The sequence below is a fragment of the Copidosoma floridanum genome, unplaced genomic scaffold, assembly GCF_036245765.1.
Source record: "Copidosoma floridanum isolate Cflo_tuat_1 unplaced genomic scaffold, Cflo_Japanese_pri ptg000013l, whole genome shotgun sequence".
In the NCBI taxonomy this organism is placed as follows: domain Eukaryota; kingdom Metazoa; phylum Arthropoda; class Insecta; order Hymenoptera; family Encyrtidae; genus Copidosoma; species Copidosoma floridanum.
Window position 1 is genome coordinate 31,258,486 of NW_028321890.1, and position 21,672 is coordinate 31,280,157.

The 21,672-nt window shown below is 40.5% G+C and overlaps 2 protein-coding genes across 5 annotated transcripts; both read right to left on the reverse strand.

Annotated features, from left to right (window-relative positions):
• Positions 1 to 5,989: 5,989 nt before the first annotated feature.
• Positions 5,990 to 11,674, reverse strand: Cat (catalase). The gene is made up of 8 exons (XM_014350317.3): positions 11,458 to 11,674; positions 8,801 to 8,975; positions 8,582 to 8,723; positions 8,262 to 8,412; positions 7,980 to 8,159; positions 7,705 to 7,896; positions 7,373 to 7,609; positions 5,990 to 6,676 (listed from the first exon to the last, which is right to left on the reverse strand). Exons 1-8 carry the CDS (start codon positions 11,524 to 11,526, stop codon positions 6,275 to 6,277), a joined length of 1,548 nt encoding a protein of 515 aa, XP_014205803.2. The 5' UTR covers positions 11,527 to 11,674; the 3' UTR covers positions 5,990 to 6,274.
• Positions 11,675 to 12,175: 501 nt separating this feature from the next.
• Positions 12,176 to 21,311, reverse strand: syd (JNK-interacting protein syd). Of its 4 annotated transcripts, XM_089591669.1 has the most exons (20): positions 20,668 to 21,311; positions 20,151 to 20,472; positions 19,911 to 20,076; positions 19,189 to 19,608; positions 18,917 to 19,114; positions 18,815 to 18,850; positions 18,614 to 18,631; positions 18,330 to 18,387; positions 18,210 to 18,266; positions 17,797 to 18,132; positions 17,544 to 17,711; positions 16,501 to 16,708; positions 15,919 to 16,429; positions 15,513 to 15,849; positions 15,204 to 15,423; positions 14,852 to 15,085; positions 14,694 to 14,745; positions 14,421 to 14,621; positions 14,260 to 14,349; positions 12,176 to 13,417 (listed from the first exon to the last, which is right to left on the reverse strand). In XM_089591669.1, the coding sequence occupies exons 2-20, from the start codon at positions 20,457 to 20,459 to the stop codon at positions 13,284 to 13,286; spliced, it is 3,753 nt and encodes a 1,250-aa protein (XP_089447795.1). In that variant the 5' UTR covers positions 20,460 to 20,472; positions 20,668 to 21,311; the 3' UTR covers positions 12,176 to 13,283. The 4 variants fall into 4 exon arrangements, with proteins under 4 accessions (XP_089447795.1, XP_089447793.1, XP_089447796.1 ...); XM_089591667.1 differs by having other exon boundaries at positions 14,260 to 14,361; positions 15,513 to 16,429; positions 19,956 to 20,076; XM_089591670.1 differs by lacking the exon at positions 18,614 to 18,631 and having other exon boundaries at positions 15,513 to 16,429; positions 19,956 to 20,076.
• Positions 21,312 to 21,672: the final 361 nt, after the last annotated feature.

Genomic DNA, 21,672 nt, shown 5'->3' on the forward strand with positions numbered 1-21,672 from the left:
ATATATATACAGGTAGGTATTATGTACGTGACCAGCTGAAAGAGGGAGAGGACGAGTTTGGCCTTTTTTTGTGAAATAATAGATTTACGAGCTGTAGGTTGTTACATGTGTGTCGAATATGTGAATTATACTGCGCAACGGCATCGTCATCAGCAGAGACGACTCTGTATATGTTATACGTAGTAGTATAACGTGCAACGCGACGACAATGCCTATTTAACGATAGGCCAGACGAGGGCGTGGCTCGCTATCTCGCTCCGCTGTGCATTTCGTTGCGAGACCAATTTTTCCCTGCCCTCGCAATAAGGGAGAGAAGAGAGGCTGCGCGTATATATACGGTGCACCGGGAGCTGCTATGGCTGATGGTTGGCGTCCCTCCCCCCGAGAGATGAAAGCTGCTCTCCGAAGGCGGATGGTGATGGTGCTGGTGCCCCGGCATCGATCCTCTCTCCCCCTCCCACACACGCACACACACTTTTGTACATGTACAATGGCTCCGAGGTGCGCCTGCGCTGCGCTTTTGGCGCTTCCACCCCCTCCCACCCCCCAGCTCCTGTGCACTCTGCTGCAGAGACTCTCCGCGCGCGACCATCCCCCTCCCGAAAGCTCGCTATTTTTTCAAATCCCCATCTGTATATACGCTCTCCCGACAATGGCTCGCTCGCTCGTCACTTTTTTTTTTTTTTTTTTCCAGGCTCGCTAGCCGAGCACCACCACCCCTCCCCTCGCCGCGAGCTACCGCTGCACTCTGTAGCTCTTTCTTTCTTTTAGTCCGGTGACAGAGAAGGCAGAGACGGCTCTCTCTCTCTCTTTCTCGGCCGAGGGACTTTTGTCTCGGATTTATGTGGCAGCTCCTGAAATTGAGACCAAGGAGCTGGTCTGTTGCTGCACGTGTGAACCGCTTGTCGAACCCACTGTTATTTATTACGATACCCCATTTCTTACTCCCTGTGCGCGATTATATATTATACACCCGTAAATTGGTAGTTTCCTTGTTGTTGTACTGCTTTGGTGTACGGCACGGCTCGTATTTTTATCTCGATTTTTATTGTATACAAGGGGTGAAGAAAAAAATTAAATTTACGCACGATTGGCGTAGGATATAGTTTTATCTAAGAAGTCCAAAGTGACGTTTGAGCAGGGTAAATTGCCCACATTTTAATTTTGAGGGTAAATGGTACAAAAAAATAAAAGAGTTGGAGACAAAATGAATATTTTTACGTTTCGTGAAATGAATATGCTTTTCCCGTATTCTCTGGCTCATTCTCCGCGCAAAGAAAAATCATCTTTTTTTCACAAATTTCATTTTTTCTCGAGCATAATACTTTTGATAAAGAGATATTGAAATAAAATCTAATTCTTGGGAAACAACTGGGTTATCGAACGATGATCGTATGCGTACACGTATGTATAAAATGTTGTATCGCGGTTGCAAGCACTTATATGTAAGCGCGCAAGCAAATCTCGTATTATGAACGAATATCAACCCCTTGAGCGTCGAGAAAATCTGCCAAAAAACGGGGTCTCACGGATAACTGTACGTCGCATAACTTCGTTTCGCAACAACGAGTCTGTATGAAAAAAAAAAAAAAAAAAAAAAACCAACAATCGCTCTCACAGTTAGTAATCGTGACGTAAGCGGGTGAATTACAACGTGTTGTCCGGCCTATCGCCACTGATGGCTTACCCGTATATAATATCCACAGGTACTTCTGCAATGTAACTTTAGCTCTCTTTTCGCTCAATTCTCATACAACAGCGGCCGCAGCAACACACACACGCCTATTATACCGGTTACGGCATAAAACCACATCAGCCACGATAAGATGCGTATCGTATCGTTCGCGCAAAGGCGATGTATGTGTAATAATACGAACGATGAACGCGGGCCAATAAAAAAAAAAAAAAAAAAAAAAAAAAAAAAAAAGACACGCCAAGTATACGTTCGCGCCAGCTCAATTTGCCGATTTGATATAGTTGTGCGCGGGGTAGTAGCTATATATACATCGATCTCCCTGCCGATTTATCTTCCATCACGCGTACACGTACGGTGTATACTTCACCAGATTTTCCGGCGCTAGCCTCGGGCCACGCGCTCGCAAGAGATGCCCATAGGGAAGGGATATTGCAAAAACCGTATGGGGCGAATGAGAAGAGAAAAAAAAATCGAAATAAAATCGCGAGCTGCAATTTTCCTTCTCTACATATACTTACATATAATATATTTCTCGCGCTAAGGGGGTGATCGACTGGCTCTCGGCGCCTGCGCTCGCCAGCTCTGCATATATATACTTACATATACGCGTTATATCGGCATATAGCTTGCAACTGCAATATCATACATGTATGTGTACGTATGTTTATGTATGTATGTATGCGAGAGAGCTTTCGGATGCAGTGCTGGAGCAGCAGCAGCTGAAACCAGGAGAAGAGAAATGTTATAAGAGGAGGAGAAGAGCGCGAAAAAAGAGTTGGGTGCAGGCTGGTAGGTGAGGGAGAGGGAGGGGGAGGACAGCTCGTTACGACGCATAAAGGGATGCGTCGAGATGACGGTGGGAGGGTAGGGGGCGCGCCTCTAATGGAAAACGCGCCAAGGAATTACAGTCTCGTGAACTCGGCTCTCGTTTTTTCCCTCCCTACCTCCCTCTCAGCCCCTTGGCTTGGCAAGCGCGAAGCACTCCCCCATTGTACGCGAGCAGCAACTCGAATATTTTCAAATCTACTTGTACCTTTTAATGAGTCACCCATATATGTATATACCTTGGCGTACTGTCTTTCCTCCCCCCCCCCTCCCCTCCCCCAATCCTCTGCCAACCCCCTTTTCTCTCTCACTTTTCTTTTGTTTTCTCTTTATTTTTTTTTTTTCTTTCTTCGCGCTTGGCTGTAACGGGAACAACGACAACCACGGCGACGATGATGACGATGTGCGAGGCCCGCGTTAATTGACGAGAACGTGAAATATTATACGCGGCGCGCGCCAAATTATCATAATTAGAGAGGCTCCGGATTCTTTTTTCCTCGCCCCGAGTACATATATACATACAGGTACACCCTGTCACACACATAAAAACTTAGTGTGTACATATATATGTATATGCGTGATGCAAACAGGGAGAGGATGCGTTTCTTTTGCGAGATGACTTTGACGCGACGTAGCGTGGATTTTACCCAAAAGCCGAGGCATCCGCCGAAAAGCGAGCTTGCATCGGAGATCGGATAAGGTCGCAAAAGCGAGCTTGCACTGTACACGGGGGATGAGGGCTTGGCGTGGTACACACACACACACACACACACACACACACACAAGGAGCGAGAAGGGAGAGAGAGAGAGATAGGGGTGTGATGATGTATGGTGTACGTAGTAGCAACAGCGCACCAGCCGAGAAAGCTAAGAGCGACTAATTAACGTTTCGCCCTTCTCCCTTGTACTTACCCGTTTCCTCGGCGCGTGTGTGCATCATATACCTACGACCCGATGGTGCATTGAGATTATTAATGTATATAGATATAAATACAACACAGCGCATCTTAAATTATAAATACTTGTCCTTTTATAAATGTATGGGTGGTGTTATGTATTACATATTGATATTTGTTATATTTGTACTGTCGGGGGTCAAAGCGTTTGCCAAAGTATATATACATATATTATATTATTCGTGTAATATAAATGTATCATAGGTACATGCATTTAGTGGTTCGGCGACCACCACCATCACCATCCGCCCATGTATAATATATACGTATATATACACTCGCCGATGGGGCAACAAGTTAGCTTTAGCGAGCCGGTGCCGTGGCTATGGTCTTACCGGGAGAATTAACGCTCACTCAACTTCTAACTCGACTATGGGTGAGTAAGACAGAGAGAGAAATCAAATTACTCTCGACGTGACCCGTACACATCCACGCACACGTTCCGCACACACGAGGATGTAGACCTGCATCACCCATATGGATTTTTATACGTGTATATAGCATCATCACCGTTACTGCGTCAAATTGCGTTTGCCGTCGTCGTCGTTGGTGATGGTGGGTCTCTCCTCTCGATTGCCATATCACGCGCAAGAGGATGGGGGGGATCTATGTGGTCTCGCCACCCCTCGGGAATTACGTGGTTCGCGCAACTTTTTATCACTACCGTGTGTGTGTGTGTGTGTGTGTGCACAGCTATATTACCCGTATACATTTGCTCTCTGCTACACGCGGCAACAATATATCGCGAATCCGTGGTATGGATTACACACGTCTATATGTATACCGATATATATATATATATGTATATGTTGTTGGGAGAGTCGGTGGTGCTGCTGCTGCTGCTGCTGCTGCGGCAACCACCCCTTTTATACCCATCAGAGAGCCCCGGCAAGTTTATAATTAGAGCTCCGGGGCCTCCTCGTCAGGATATTGCCTCGTCAAAGGCTACTCGTCCGAAAAGGGGGATTTAGAGAGGCTTCTCTCCCTCTCTCTCTCATCCGCCTGTGATCTGCGCTGTACCTATATATATATACACCTATACACCCAACACCCTCCACCTATATATATATATATATATATATATATATATATATATATATATATATATATATATATATATATATATATATATATATATATATATATATATATATATATATATATATTTATATATATATCCTTTCCGATGCGATCCGATCCATTGCTCGTCGTCCGAAACGTTCATTATTAAACCTGTCGATCTTTCCTCCCTTCCTCCTATACACTCCTTTTTTTCTCTCTCTCTTTCTCTCTGCATGCATGTGCTCGAGATCTATTATTGCCGCGGATGCTGCACTACTCGTACCTTACACATGAGAGTTTTTTTCATTCACAACCTCCCCCCCCATGCATATATTACACTGTACGTATTTAAGTATCTCAAACTTTTGCCATCCACGTGAGTTGCATTATGCACGTATTAAATTTTACCTTTTTTTTTCCGTATCGTATCCATACAGAGGTATAAGTACTCACGAGCTACAAGTCCATTCACTGACGCGTCTCGATCGAGTCATTGAGAATTTGACCTTCCGCGGCTGACGTGGATCCAATTATTGCCGGATCGGCTTCACTTTGCCGTTTACCCATCTCTTTCTCGCCTTGAGATGATGGGACGTTATGGACAGGGTAACCTTTCACGTGATGTACACATATACTGTTCCCCTATAGTATATGTGAAATTCGATCCTCCGCCAAGAATCGGCATCTTTCACTTCAAGGTGATATGGCGATGCTCCCCAGTAATTATATATACTTACTAGTACACCCCTTTGCGACTAATTACCTCGTGTGGGACTCGTGAGTGCGTTTGCTCGTTCATTTTTTTTATTGTTTAATGCGCTATGAAATCTTGATTGATTACTGCTTTTTTTCAGATATTCTCGTTGCAGTATTCGATGGTTTTATTTTTTTTGTGACGGTTTAATTGTGATGTATATGTAACAAAGTTTACGTACCTATACCAGTGCCTGCAATGAAAAATAAAAAAATACGAAACAAAAACAAATTTTGGCGGATACAATTTTTCCAGGAAAAGAAATTTCTTTTTTTTTTTTTTTTTTTTTTATTTTTTTTTTGTTTCACCAATCCGAGCCGTCGTTTCGGCCAACGAATACAGTATAGAGTCTAGTTTTCCCGGTCGAGCGAGCGAAAGTAGCTATACAGACATGGCAAAAAAAAGCCCGAGACTCTCCTTTTACCTTTTGCGCGGAGCAGCTTTTGCGGCAACTTTTTTTTTTTTCCCCTCTCCCACTCACCCTGATGTACTCAACTTTTTTTTCTTTCTTTTCCCCACGCTCGGCTAATTTTCGTAGGCGCACCGTACAAGTACTTTGATTTCGCTAATTATCGCTTTTTCTCACAACTCCGGGGGTTACTACACCTCCCACGCAAACGCTCCTTGGGGGATGTGGAAGAAACGAAAAAAAAAAAAAAAAAAATTAACGCAGTAGACTCACGGTCGTGCAGTGTGTGTGTGTATGATAAAATATATGAAGAACTTTTTATTGACCACCACAGAAACGAAGGTACAAAACAAAGCAAGACAAGAAAAACGCGTGTAACAATGGTATTACAGACAGGAGAGGGAGGGGGGTATAATGAATATATAACTATATATTATTATAGTGAGTACACAATAAGCGTGTGATTATACGGTGATTGCAAAACGATGTACATACATATATGCGTATAACACTAGGTATAATTGAAAACAAAACGTAACAAAGACAAGAGAGGGGGGGGAGGAGAGGACGGATTAGAGATTGGCCAGTTTGCCGGACAGATTGATCGGCAAGCCTTGTTGGCGCAGGCCCGCGGTGAGTCTCTTCTGGAGATCGACGTCGACGTTGCCAAAGTTCTTGAGAGCTCGTTCGACGATGAACAGCGAGGCGTTCTTCAGGTGGCCGACTATGTTGTCGACCAGGCGCTGCTTCTCGTCCTCCTTGAGGGTCTCGCGCCAGAAGGTCCTGGGCTGGCCAAAGTCGTCCTCGTTGACGGGCTGGTGGCGCTCGACGTCCCCGCTCACAAAGTAACTCGGGGCCTTCACGGCCGGACAGTCCTCGGGGCCGCAAAAGCTGTTGGGGTAGTAGTTGGGCGCGCCCTTCTGGTTGTTGTGCGCCATGAAGCCGTCGCGCTGGTAGTTCGTGGCTGACATGATCTTTGGGGCACACGTGGCAAGCAGAGATTAGAAAACGCCGTTTCAAAGGCGTTACTGTATACTAAAGCAGTTCAGTGACTGCAGAGGAAGAAGAAGAAGAAAAAAAAGGGGGAGGACGGGGCGAGAGAGAGAAATATGGGTCAACCAACTTTTCTGCTCAAGTAAAGATGAAAGACTAAAGGGGGGGGGGGGAGGGGAGGATGAGCTCGCGAGTAAACGTCCCAAAGTGTCGACCCGCCAGTTTCCCTCAAACTTTGCTACTGCTGCTGCACTAAAATAATTAAGCCAACTTGTTAAATGTACGACGGCGACGTTACTTTTCGTCTCATTGCTACTCCGAGTATCTTTATTATTATTTTTTCCATTTCTTTAAGTGAGAGTTGCAATTTAGATGGAAATTGCAGTGAAAAAAAATTGAGATGAAAATGTTCCCGGACAATAGATTTGGGTCGTACTTAAATTTTCACGTACAATTAAACGACTCGGCTTCACTGCAATTGAATTTCATTTCACGTGCCGGCCTCTACACTCTGAATTATGCAAATGGCTTCAAGTAAGCCCCAAATAGCCGGATCCGGAAGTATTTATACGTATACGCGTGGGTCAGGGGGGTGGGAGGGTGCAATCATCCCCTTTTGAATAATAGAGACGTTGGGGGTAAAAGGGCGCAGTCAACGCCATCGGGAGCACACGTACCTTGTAGGGACAGTTGACGGGTAGCTGGAGGTGGTTGACACCCAGGCGATACCTGTGGGTGTCCCCGTAAGCGAAGAGCCGGCCCTGCAGCATCTTGTCGGGGCTGGGCTCGATGCCGGGTACCATGTGAGCCGGATCAAAGGCCGCTTGCTCGACGTCGGTAAAGTAGTTATCCGGGTTCTTGTTCAGCACCAACTTGCCGACCGGCATCAGAGGGTAATCCTTGTGCGGCCAGACCTAATTTCACGACACGAGGTAAGGTGTATATTTACAGAGTTATGTATATATACGTCGAAACAACGGAGGGAGATGGTATGTTGTTGAAAAGTCACCTTTGTCACGTCGAAGGGATTCCACTGGAACTTCTCGGCCTGTTGGGGCGTCATTATCTGCACGGAAAATGTGTAAGAGGGGTACTTGCCCTCGGCGATGGCATCGTACAGATCGCGAATTCCGTAGTCGGGATCGGATGCGCTCAGCTCGGCTGCCTTATCGACTGGAATGTTCTTGATCCCTTGGTTCGTCTAACGAAAAAAAAAAATAATAATAATAAATAAAATGAACAATTAAAAATAATGTGGCGACGATATGAACATAAGTATTGTACCTTGTAGTGGAATTTGCAGTAAACCATCTCATTTTTGTCGTTGACGAGCTTGAAGGTGTGAGAGCCGAAGCCGTGCATGTGACGGTAACCGTCCGGTATGCCGCGGTCGCTGAACAAAAACATCACTTGATGAGTCGACTCCGGCCTCAACGACAAGAAATCCCAAAACATGTCAGCATCCTGCATGCATAAATAGTTTTTTTTTTGTTTTGGTTTTTTTTTTTTTTTTTTTTGTTTTAGCTCTCAAAACGCTTTAGCTACGCGATCGATGCGCTTAGTCACCTTCAAGTGCGTTACGGGGTTCCTCTTCTGCGTGTGGATGAAGCTCGGGAACATCAGCGGATCCTTGATGAAGAAAATCGGCGTGTTATTCCCAACGAGATCCCAAATGCCTTCGTCCGTGTAAAACTTGACTGCGAACCCTCGCGGGTCTCTGGAAAAAAAGACCAATCGAAACAAATTCTTAACGGCGCGTAGCCATAGTCATTTCTGTTTTTGGAACACCAAAGTTTAAAAGTGCATGTGGTTCAATTAACGCTTGCGCTCCTTTGCGCGAATTGTCGCAACGATTCTTACAAGTGCAACTTTATTGTATGACGCACCTCACGGTATCCGCGGAGCCACTCTCTCCACCAACGGTAGAAAAGCGCACGGCAATCGGGGTCTGCTTGCCGATTTTCGAGAAAACCTTAGCCTTGGTGTACTTGGTTATATCGTGGGTCACTTCGAAGTAACCGAAAGCACCTGTAAAACGATTTCTCTGGTTGCATATAATATGTACCTACTCGTATATTATTTTCAACGTTTTGATAAAATCGTACCGGCTCCTTTGGCGTGCACCACCCTTTCGGGGATTCTTTCTCGGTTAAAGTGAGACATTTCGTCGAGATAGACATAGTCTTGGATGAGTATAGGTCCTCGTGGTCCAACGGTGACAGAATTCGTTTTATCACCGACGGGAGCTCCATTTCCAGCCAAAAGGGTCGGAGGGTCTCCCTGTAATGACAGTTTATTTTCAGCTCGCCTCAATTTTTTTTTTAAACTTCTTTTTGCATAATTTTTTTTTTTTTAGTATGCTAACAATAACCGATATAAAATGGCACATTGGGATGTAATCCGGTTTCGTAACGTCCGCTGTTATTATCGATCAGCGCTAATTATCTAGATAATCGGTCTAGCGAAATATGCACAAAAAATGTTTTTAATCAAAGTATGGACAATAAAAAAAAAACCCAGCTTTGCCAACGTTCAATTCCCACTGCCATACTTATATTACATAACGTCGAAAAAGAAAAAACCAATGTTTCTGCTGGTGGAAATGTTTTATTGCACAAATACCCGCATTATGGGCGTATGGGTCGTGACAACGTGCACTGTTTTCTGTGACTGTTGTTGTTTACTTTGCTTTCGTTAGGAAAATAACTTTCCTCTTCTACGGGGGCAAGCTCGACTTTGCCCGCATGTGCAACATACACTTATTGTTGATAAAATACTTAAAAAAAAAAAAAAAAAAAAAAAAAAGACAATACAAATAACACAAAGACTCGCATTAATAAAAGGAAAAATTCACATCGCCCTCGTTCCCCTCCAAAAGTGATAAAATATATTATCCAATAGTTGACATTAAATCATCGTCAAATGATACCCTTAACATAATATTTATTGTTTTGTGCGCAACAAGCTTATCACACTTTGATATTATGCTACAACGTGTGGCTTATCTCCCACATCTACGGCACACGTAATGCGTAATAATTGTACGAAACAATCGACCGGTAATAATTATATCTATTTTAAACCAATTTAAATAAATACTCGTTTGTCGTACGATTACGCATAATTGTTCATATTGAATAAAAAATTTGTAAAAATTTTTTACATCTAAATAGGAAAAAAATGATTTAAGCTATTTACGTAACATTTGCCAACAGCTGCGAGTTAGAGCAGCTGCCGTGAATTCAATTTGAATCGAAATTATCGTCGTATAGTTTAATTATTTCGCATCGGAATGTTAATCATTCTGGTTTATATTTACGCGTGTTAGTAATAAAAAAAAAAAAAAAAAAGACGAAACGAGGGTTATCCGTCCACGTACGAATGAAACATTCATTACGTCAATTTAAATAAAACCTTTTTTTTTGTTCTCATATCTCCAGGCGCACAAATGCAAATATCATCTGCACATATACACGCCAAATAAGTACATAAAATTTCAGGGTAACAAAAGAGTGGATACTACAAAGCGGTGTGTATTTATGTCTCTTCGAAAATACGTTACCAAAAAAAGTTCCAGTAATTTTAACGAAGTAAATTTTTATGAGTGAAATCGGTTCGACGCTCGCGTCAGTGGACTCTCGTATCTCATTCAATCGCAGCGACTGTGAACAGTCATTGTTGCTGCATCCTATCGTTAACGCTCGATATTGAAAATTCATCATTCCAAGAGTAAATCGAGCAATCAGTTTTTAACTTCAATGAAAACCCTTTGTTTCGACTTGCAGATTTTTTGTTTCATTTCTCATTTTCTTTGCTAGGCTTCTAGGAGGTAAAACCATAGGTGGATTTTTAGATGTAGCGGTCATAGGGACAAATGTTGGCTTTAAAAAAAATTAATCCCTCTCTAGTATGTGAAATAGGTTACTCGATAAAAAAAACACCGACAGTGCATCACGGCTTATCAGCGTCCCAAATCTGCACCCATGTACGATTCATAAGGTCATATCCAACCAATTTAGACATACAAGTATACGGAACAATGGAAATCGTTGTGACCTGTCGAGAGCTACTAAAAAATTCAATTAAAGTACCTGCAAATAATCCGACTTTTAAAAGTGCGGTCAACAGATAAAATTGCCATTGCAGTCATCTGTGAAGAAGGGAAAAAAAGATTTCGTACAGTCGTATAATTATATATTATTATTATTATTATATGTGCGTGTGGTTGTTTTTATCAATTTGCGAGATAACAAAGACAAATGGTCGTTTATTAGCTCGTTATTCATTAAACAAAATTAATACCTATACTAAAAATGCTTACAGGTATACGACGTTACAGCGATAGCTGTCCCAAGAGTGTCAAAAGTATAGGTATACCCCATGCATACACACTTTATACATGTACATAAATATATACGTATAGTAAACAAGTGGTATCAAACTCGTTCTTGATTTCATACCTTTTTTTTTTTTTCTCTTACATATTGACGTTGCTAATAATAGCGCATGTAAGTATAGGTATAATCGAGAGTATGTAAACAAGCATTTTATTCATCTGTTACATGTTAATAAAATTACAATAAATTGCAATAAAATTATCTTTCCCCTGGCGATGGAATGCACAAATGAAAGAAAGAAAAATGTATAGCTGTAAAACTAATAAGATCACGGTTTTTGCAAATCATCTGCAAATAGGTAACTTATAATGCTACGAAAGAACTTGTACTTGCTTACGAGTGTAGATCGGAGTCATATCACTAACCTGCACTGATTTTTTGTACTCGCAGAGCTGGTCCGAGGCAGGATCCCGTTGGTTGGCGGCGCTGGCCATTTCGCAGGTCGGCCCTGTAGAGGCTGGCGGTGTCGTCGAGAATGCGTGAAAAACCAAGCCGGCACTCAACAAGTTGTGCTGACGGAAAAGTGACGGCGACTGCGTCGATTGCCACAAACACCGCGAGCCCGGCCACAATCTTTTATCGCCTTTGCCTGTGCAGCGCGAAACTTGGCCGATGATGCAGTAGTGGGGACTCGAGTGGCTGCTATAGGGAGCAGCTGTTTGCTTTTTTCCTTGGAGTAGGTAATGCTGCTCATGTATCTTTGGGTACTCCCGGCTTTTCGCAACGAGAGAGCTGTCTTTGCCTATCAAGCGATGCAGTGTTTTTTCTTTGACGAATCTTTTCATCGTTTACCTTGGATGGTCGTCGGTCTGATGATTATTTGTTTGAACTTGACGAAATTGATCGGGTGGTAGCCTTTTTTACCTTGTATTGTTGATTTTTTTTTTTTTTTTTTTTTTTTTTTCTTTGCGACTTACTGATGGAAAAACAAAAGAACATTGACTCTTTAAATTTGTCGAAATAACCCATTTTATGGGTGACCTTACAGGTGCTTTTTTTCTTTTGAAATATTTATCACAATGTTCGTTGTGATGGTGGTTTGATACGAAAACACACAGTACTGTAACTTAGTACACTTTTTTTTTATTTTTATGCTCAATTTTCGTTTAAACCAGATGTGGATACACAAAAGTCGTCATAAAAACTTTGATTCAAGTCCGTTCTGTTACATTATTTTTTAGTACTAATATTAGTAATAGTAGTAGTAGCCAAACTTTAATATTCGTCGTACAAACGATTTATTTATTATAATTATTTCAATTTTTTTTTTTTTTTTTTTACATTAATATTTCACGTTTGATCTGCATCTTTGGTAAAATATTTTGAATAGATTACTTACTGAGGAGAACAGGATATCATCTGGCTATTATTCATTTTATATGAAAAAGATCGCATAACGTAACAAATATCTTTTTCTAGTCTCAACATTGCATATTTACAAAACTCAGATGAAATAATTCTACAAAGGTTTCATTTTTAGATTCCAAATATTTATAAAGATGGATAAATATCTATGTTTGTTGTATAAATATTTTTAAAAAATTGTTCAATTTACCATGGCCTAGTCTAGTACAAACATAGTGATTCGATACACTTATTTTTTTTATGCATTGATAAATAAATAAATAAATACAAAAAAATTGGTAAAGTTTGCATGATTTTTTCGTTATTAAATTTAACGACCACAATGACTTTTGTGCAACGTAATACGCAGCTACAAAGTGGAACGTCAGATGTGCAAAACGTCAATCAATGTTAAATATAACATCTCTTGAAAGTCGTCATTTCTAAAATTTGCATCCCTCCAAAATTAGTCTAGCGCATGAATGTGAAAACGTTTGATAATGTATGAATGTACTCGATCGTTACAGAGGCATAAAAAACTGTCAATCATAATAATAATTACAAATGTATTAATGTGCACGTTAATTATACATTGTCTACAATCTCCGAGTTAATTATTAAATTGACAACAACTAGGTTATCGATTCGAGTATCCTAATTAGTATGAAAAATCTTCCAAAAGCACAAGCTTTTTTTCTTTAATTTGGCATTTGAGTTAGACACTAAAAGTGGCGTAATTATTTCCAATCGAGCTTGAATACCTTTATACGCCAAAACAAATTCTTGCTGCTTATTCAAAGCTAGGCCAGGCATACCTCACTTAAAAATTCACTGTTCACCAACTAGACTAGGCATTTACCGCTGGTATGGAGCATTGCACTTGCCATACTATCAAATGACTCTGTTCGCCTTGTTCCTCTGAATTGGAAGCCACTGACGCTGATGTACGGTCGATTCCGTCTTCCGTCTCTTCACCGTCACCTGTAAATATAAATTCACTAAGATAGAGAATACGATTGGATTACTTATTTTACATTTTCTAATAATTTTTTAACACAGGTTTTGGTTTTGTCAATTAGTAACGCCATTAATTCTAAATACGGAACATTGGTATTCAACGTTTTTCCATACTAGTTTTGGATGCAATACTCATGATTTCTAAATACAACAGCTTATTCCTCATAATCCGACCCCCAGAGAGCAAAGAAAATGAAAATGCAATTAGACTTTGTTTCGTTTTTAAATGGAAAACAGAAATAAGACTTTTGAGTAAAATTTGTAAAAAATTGTGTAAAACATAATTATAATTGTTGTTAGTTGGTGATGGGGTGCAATGTTATTTACTTTTGTTAGAGAAAGTGTGTGCATTCAAATATTGTTAGAAAGCAAACAGCTGCAACATTCAATACACCCATTTACCAGTAAAATAGTGTATGAGCTTTTGAAAATTAGTAAAGCCATGATACCGAAACGCGGGATCAATTTGTTAGAGTTGGATTTATTTTTATGTAATCTCATAATTATGATCCATGGTTAATCATCCAGTGTCTGTGCGATGATCAACTGCAGGCTTATATGCATCCCGATACTCTCTGGGGGCATACCTGACTAATTGCCAAACTATTAGATGTGTTGCCACGTCACTCTCATCCTCAGCTTCATCTGCTGAAATTACAAGTATGTCGAGAAAAACTTTGGAATTTTAATTTTTTGTTATTGTTTTCTTAATGTCAAATTTGGCATACTAAGCACCAACAAGAATCTCAAAACACCTTAACTGGTATTAAAGTCCGAAAATATATATATATTTATTTGTTCCTTACCAACTCTAAAGTCAATGTAACCTTCACCTCCAGATAATACAAGCATAGCCGGTTGCGTATTATCCGAAGCCGCGCTCTGGCCACCATGACCTACAAAAGTATCTTTAATCATTATCATATTATTTTGTCGTTTGATGTTTGAAGGGTATAAAAATGTTCACCTGGTACAGCCACAAACATTTTCACAGCGTCCCTGTGGCCATGAAAACTGAGTTGAGCATGCGCCATACTGCAATATGGAACGTAATTTCCTGGTGGAACCACATTTTGTTCGGAAGCATAAACTCTGACTCCTAATCCGGGAGCGTCGCCCTTTCCGCTACCCGTTTGGATACGCGACACAGCCATCGAACCACCCGCACCTGAAGTTTAATCATTTGATTAACAGTCACGATAAAAAAAATTAATCTACAAGTGTATGAGATGACACTCACTTTCGGATAAAGGAACAGAAATAATCACGCCGTTTCCAGTGCCTATCCACATCTGTGACAAAATGCATAAAAGTGTGATTAATAAAAAATACCGTTTTACAAGTAAAATTCTTGTACTTTTGTAGCACGTACTTTGTAAGGGAAAAAAAAAATCGTACCCGATTTGAAGAAATGAGCAGCGCTGTAATTCGTACGAACGAGAAGCCCAATTTTCCTGTGCCCAGCATTTTACTAACGTAAGGCTCGATGTCGACGTCTTGCAAATGCTGCAACGTGTGGGCATGATACAGTCTTAGCGTAGAATCCAATCTGATGCTAACCCATACACCATCGCCAAGCCAGGCTAGTTGTCTCACTTGAGATTCTCGGCGTGGATGTGCATCAACGGTGCACTGCAATAAAACATTTGCTAATACACTCTCTCACGCTTGTATCTTCAGGTGATTACAATCAAATTCACATTTTGAATAGACGAGAAAACGTTGGTAAATTTTTCTTCCAAATAAGTACCTCGAGCTTCATTGAAATGGGGTCGATAACGTGTATCTTGTTTCGGTATCCACACCACACGGTTTTGCCCAAAACAACGCTCATGCACCTTATCGAGTGTTGCGGGCTCCCCAGCGTTATTATGTGGTATTGAGAAAGATCCCACTCGCCGTCCATTCCTCTTCTGAAAATCGCCACGGTACCGTCAGCTAAGGCAACCAGCACACGACCCTGTATGTGGCTGAAACGAAAATAAAAAATATGATAAGAAAAGGAAAAAGCCATTGATTGATTGTAAACAGGTGGTTTGTTCCGAAATACGATGCTTACACGACCGATAGAGCAGCGTCTTGCAGTTTTACAGTGTGCAAGCACACAGACCACTTGGCCACGGCAGAATGAACAAAAACGGATCCGTCTTGAGCTCCTAGCCACATGGTCGGTTGAACAGAAGACATTTTTTCGATGAGCGTTTCACTTTCTTTTTCATTTGACTCGTCGTCGTTGTCGTCGTCATTATCATTATCATCATCATCATCATCATCATTGTCGTTATCGTCATCGCCATTGTTACTATTTTTTGTGCTTATCACTTGAGGAGAATCGGATTCCGGGGTAATCTTAACAAATCGAACTTTGCCCAAATTAATCGCCTCCGTGTCCACGTCTATACTCGGCGGTTCGACAGCTACGGCAGTGGTATTTGAATCAGCAGCCATTTCACGAGGCTGATCACCCGGCGAGTTATCACCTGACTGGCTTTCCTTAGCGATTTTCACGTCAGCGTCCACGGGTTCGACATCGTGCGAGATAGCTACCTCGGCCTGAGTATCAATGGCCTCCCTGTTGATTTGCTCGTCCTCCCTGAGGTCTTGAACAGTCTGAACGTAATCGCTTTCCTTAGCACCAGGTACGCTAGCGATGCACAGCAAATGACTTTGGCATACGTTGAAGACTTCAAGTACGTCGGCCGGATTGTTGGCGTCTATCACAGTTACTTTTGACATCTTTGGCGTCGATGTGCATATCCATACGAGTGAGCTCAGTTGCTGTTCCATTTTTTCGGCCTCGAGTCTCCGCTGCTCGCTGTCCTGCAACTCTTTGTCCAAGTGTTCGATTGCGTCTTCGGGCTTGCCATCGCTCCCCGTTTCCCGTGCCTCTGCTGCATAGAAGACACTTCCGCCGATCATCGAACCTCCGTCTCGAGTCTTGCCACCGCTCAAGTTCACTCCAGCCCCACACCATATCTGCGAAATGGATAATATTTTCAATACCATTATTCGAAAAGTGTTTTAATTTTTAATACATTACACCGTACCTTCATTCCGGGCTCCGCTTGGGAGGCTTCCAGAGGTCGGCAATAGACGGGAACGGGGACTGGTTGTTTCGATGGGGCGGAAGGTTTTCCGGGTAACGACCAACCGTAGGCTTGCATTCGACCGTCTTCTTTACGGACGTGGGCTCTGACTTGACGATACTGTTCTCTTCTTTCGTTTGCCCGTCTCGCCACTAATTTTTCGGACGACCTGAAATTTCATCATTACGCTCTACATTGTACATTGAAATTTACAGTTGTCTTTGCGAAATGAAAATTTTAAGTAAGCAAAATAAATAATGTGATTTACATAGTACTGTAAATAACAATAATTTGCATACACTAATGGTTGGCTCACAATATCACAAAGCAAATGTTTTAGCGTGATGTTAATCAGAGAATAGTTTTTTTGTTAATGAGCGCTTAGCGCGAGAAATGAAAAAAGTAAAGAAATCGCATTACCTGTTATTTAAAGAATCTAAGGCGAAAAGCTTGGTTTTCTTGTGTGCATCGTAGGATAATAAGTAATACATGGACCCAGACAAAAGTGCCAAAGCAGTTTACATCGACAATTGAGTAAAGTTAAGTACAAGTAGTTTTAACTTATCACCACTATTACATTCAGTCTACATACTGAATTCTCAAAATAAAGGTTGATCTTTGTTCATACAGATGCGTAAAAATACATGGAGTTTGTAAAAAAATTCAAGATACATTTCTATGTAGTTGAATTGATAAACGTTAATCGAAAAACATTGACTAATAGCAATATTTATAAAACAAAAAATAAAATGATATGCACATATGTTTTGAAATACATAGAAAACTACAATTTTACATAAGCTACATTAAAAACATGCAAAACTGTTCAAAAAGACAGAGAAAGCTGAATGGTTGGAAAACAAAACGAAATTGGCTACCAAAAAAAAAAAGAAACAATAACTTTTCCTACCATAGGTAAAAAGAGTAGTAATAAACTACAGTTTAGATGAATAAAAAAAGCATAGAACAGCGCATGGTGAAACTAATTTTTTTTCGTTTCTCACATAGTGTCTCCTTGGTCGAGAAAATCGTGTCGGTTTTTAAGCGCCCGTCTGCGCAACACGTCCAATGGTGCAGCCGGAACTACTTGATTAGTCGGTGCGCTATAACGGATGTGTGCTCCGCGAACTAAGGGCCCTCGGTCTGCTGGGCCCGTAAAAAGGTTGCTAAAACTAATATGAAAACATGACTTATAATTTGAATTTATTTTTGCCACGACGAATGATGAATGAAATGTAAAATGGAAAATTGGATTACAATTTCCAAAATGTTTGCTTTCCACCCGATATGCTCGCAGGGTCCGTTTTGCTAGCTCGTATCATTTCTGTCCATCGTACAGCTTCTTGTAGCTCCATGAATCTTTCCTTGTACTGATTTCTCTCCATAAGTACCCTGGCCATCTCAGCTCTGGTGAATCTCTTCCTTTGAGCTAAAGGTACTTCCTCTTCGTCGTCGCTCTTGGTCGCCTTTGCTGCTGCCTCTGCGTCTTCTTTCACTTTCTTTAGCTCTTCTTCTAGTATCGAAACTCGTTGTCGGAGGCGCTCTCTTGCTTGCTGCAGAGTACGAATTTCTTCCCGCAGTACCTCTTGTTCTCTAAATATTTTAATCAGAATATACACACGTAAATCGAATCAATTTTTTTTTTTTTTTTTTTTTTTCACAAAACTCACCCCGTTAACTCGTCTACTTTAACTATTAAATCGTCTTTGACAATATTCAAAGCGTTCCTAAAAATTATATAAATATTAGTTTTTTCAAATTATCAATTTATGTGAAACAATCATACTCACTTGGTAGCTAAGAGTTCGTTGTTCTCCATAATCAAGTTTTCAACTTCCTTGCCCATTCCTATCAAAGATCGATTCATATTATTTTCGCGAATCAATCGAAACATAGATAATTTACATTTCAAATTTTAAGTGGTTGATACAATTTTTATGATATTCACAAATAAAACAAAAACCACACACACGCACATTTACACGTATAGTAACTATAAAGTTACGGATGCAATCCAATTATTCCTTATCAATGGTTTTATAAGAGTTTCAATTGAAGTTATAGGACCTCTTACCAAAAAAGTTGTCATTAACTGCACACGTGTGGATTATTCGTCACATGCATCATTAAGCGGAGATTTCGGAGAAACGGAAGAACAGCATTAATAGAAACAATAAATTATTTAAACAGATTATTGAATGGCTAATGGAAATTTCGTTAACGTTAACATGCAACAATTGTTATTTATTAGTAAAGCAAGTTTTGTTAAACGTACCGGATGAAGCGTACTCTCCCGGATGAACCCAACTCCCTACAAATCGACGTGAAATGTTTTAGTAAAAAATACACTGTCGAAATTCGATTAATGAATACTGACCCGTTATATCAGCTCCTTCGTCCATCTCACCGAGAGCATCGGCATCCTGAAAACTAATCTCTTGATACAATGTATTGGCACTCCGTCGCTCCTCTCTATCCGTTCGACTTCTTCCACCAGGAGTCGTAGCCAGCTTTTCGACTTTCGGAGATATTGGAGACGTGACTGTGGGTGCTGTTTCCGTAACTGGACTGACGTCTACACAAACATTGAATGAGTATGATGATGAAAGTAATTTTTTCAAAAAAATCATTTGAAAGTAAGTATCTTACGCCTAGAGATGTCAGTTGTTTTGTTCGCTTTTACTGGCTGATCTGTCAACTGGCTTTTGTCGGACATCTCAATGGTCGCTTCGCTACTGTTGTCTAACATTTCCGTTTTTAAACTTTCAGGCTCAGCGGCACTGGGCGGACTTTCTTCTGGAATCTCGTCGGCAGTCATGCTGGCCTCTAAACTTTGGAAACCATAACTGAGGGGGCCAGAGCTACGGGACATGTGTGACAACCCAAGAGATGGAAGTCGACCTGGACCGCGATTATTATTCGACGAATTTTCCAATCTTTCCGTACTACCGACCAGCATTTTCGTTCTTTCCATGTAATCGACGTGAGTCTTAAACAATTCCGTGTACCGATCGTGCAACCGAGAGTATTCTCGCTTCAGTTCCGATTCTTTTTCCTCGAGACGAACCACTGTAATGAAACGTTATTTTTAATGCTGAATCAATTTTTGTTTGCCTGATGATGTGCTGCAATGGATCTAAGGAATTTGAACAAAAAATGAATAATGAGGAATGAAGCTAATGACTTTTTTCTCGACTTTACAAAATATATGTGAATTATGTTATTAAAAAAATTTTTAAATGTAATGACGGAAAAGCAAAACAAATTTCAACCATAATGAAGCATTTTTTTATTGTTTTTTTATGATAGAAGCGCGAAAAAAAAAAAAAATTGAAAATCATACAAAACAAACTCAAAATAATCTACTCTACTGTGAGGGATTTTTCTTTGACTGGAAGTGTCATTGACATTTGTACCATGGTCGTGAGAATTTTTAGTTTTGAGTTCCAGCATCCTAACAATTGACTCCAAGCTATCAATTTTCGAGACTAATTCTTTTCGTTCATCTTCCGCTGCATCCTCTAACTCTAATAGTTTCTGTAAATAAATACATTTGCCATCATTCAAAATTAAATAGAACAATAACCTTCAGCACTTTAAAAGATTCTTACTTGATCCGATGTTTTCCTCAACTGTTTCTCTCTTTCATACTGAGTAACAAGCTGTTCATTGTCCTCTCTTAGGAGCTCCAATTCGACTTCATGCTCTTGATTTTGTGTGTAGGCGATATCTAGACACTCAAGAACATTGACTAGTAAGGGCATAAGCTCTTTAACAACATCCTCGTCATATCTGGCAATCATCCGCTCAAACTCTTGATAAATACTTCCAGCCAGTGACTGCACCTTTTCCGACATGACGACATGACTGTCCTCATGCGTTCCGTATACAGTTTCTTGGTCCATTTTTATTTCAGTCATTGTTAATGCACTTCTGGAATTACATTTAAAAACTTCATGAGCTGACTGCCAAGTACATACTCTAAATTCAAATCATTCTAGCCAAGACAAAAGTCAATATGTTTCTAACAAGCTAATGACTTTTAATTTTGTATAAATTAAATGTATTAAATTCAAAGAGAAAATCTAATAGAGCAAAGAACACATATTCTCAAAGCAGATGTTTCACCTTTCAAACACTGCAGCTGATTAAATGTTTAAGCAAGCCCACCCGACCTTGATTACTCCAATGGATCCCAGCTGAGGACAGTCAACAGGAGAAAAGAGAGAGACACAGAAATAGAGAGAGAGGGAGTAGACCCTCAAGACAGGCAGGATCACCTGTGCACCTAGACACTTTGAATAATTATCGAGAAGGTGTCGATTGAATATTGGCCTAGCAGCAGCAACAAGAACAGTGGTGTCACAATCATTTCTTTCCCCATCATCATTTGTCAAAGAACAACAACAGCAGCCAGCCTCATACACACGAGCTGGCTTTTTTTTTCTTTCTTCGTTTTTTGACGTTTCTACTTTTCGCTCGACCAGGCTATGATCTCGCCATCATCACAACTGTACTGCACTAACACCTAAATACCTATATACGTAGGTACCTATGTATTACACTTTTATATTTTGACACTTGACACACACGATTGCTGATGTACATTTACTTTGAGATAGTTTGAGTGCTTTGACAACAGACTGGCTGCTGCAGACAAATCTCTTTTTTCTCTCTCTTATCTCGCCCTTTAAACAAAATTTGATGCAGGATAAGTATAGGAAAAACGGGAGTCGTCAGCAGTGTTTTTTTTGTTCACACTAAACTTTTGTACTTGCTGGCCTGTCTTGATAAGTGTGTATACGTATAGTATATCTATACATATACATCGTGAAAAAAGTGATCAACCATTCAACCACCCTACAGTGCCTGCAGTCGTTAAAAAGGTTATATATATAAATATATAATTAAACTTTAATTTTCATGTTCGCGCTGTTGATTATTAATTTACGTACTTATCTATTCGCGAGTGCTCAATTGTTTATTCGTTATTTTGTCGCTAGAAAAAAAAAGGACCTGATTAGCAGATAATATCGAATATTGACATTATCGATCGACAGTCTATTCATTCTCTACTTTGATCACTTAAGGTAAGGATGGCTTTTACTTTTACACCATAATTTTTTATACGTG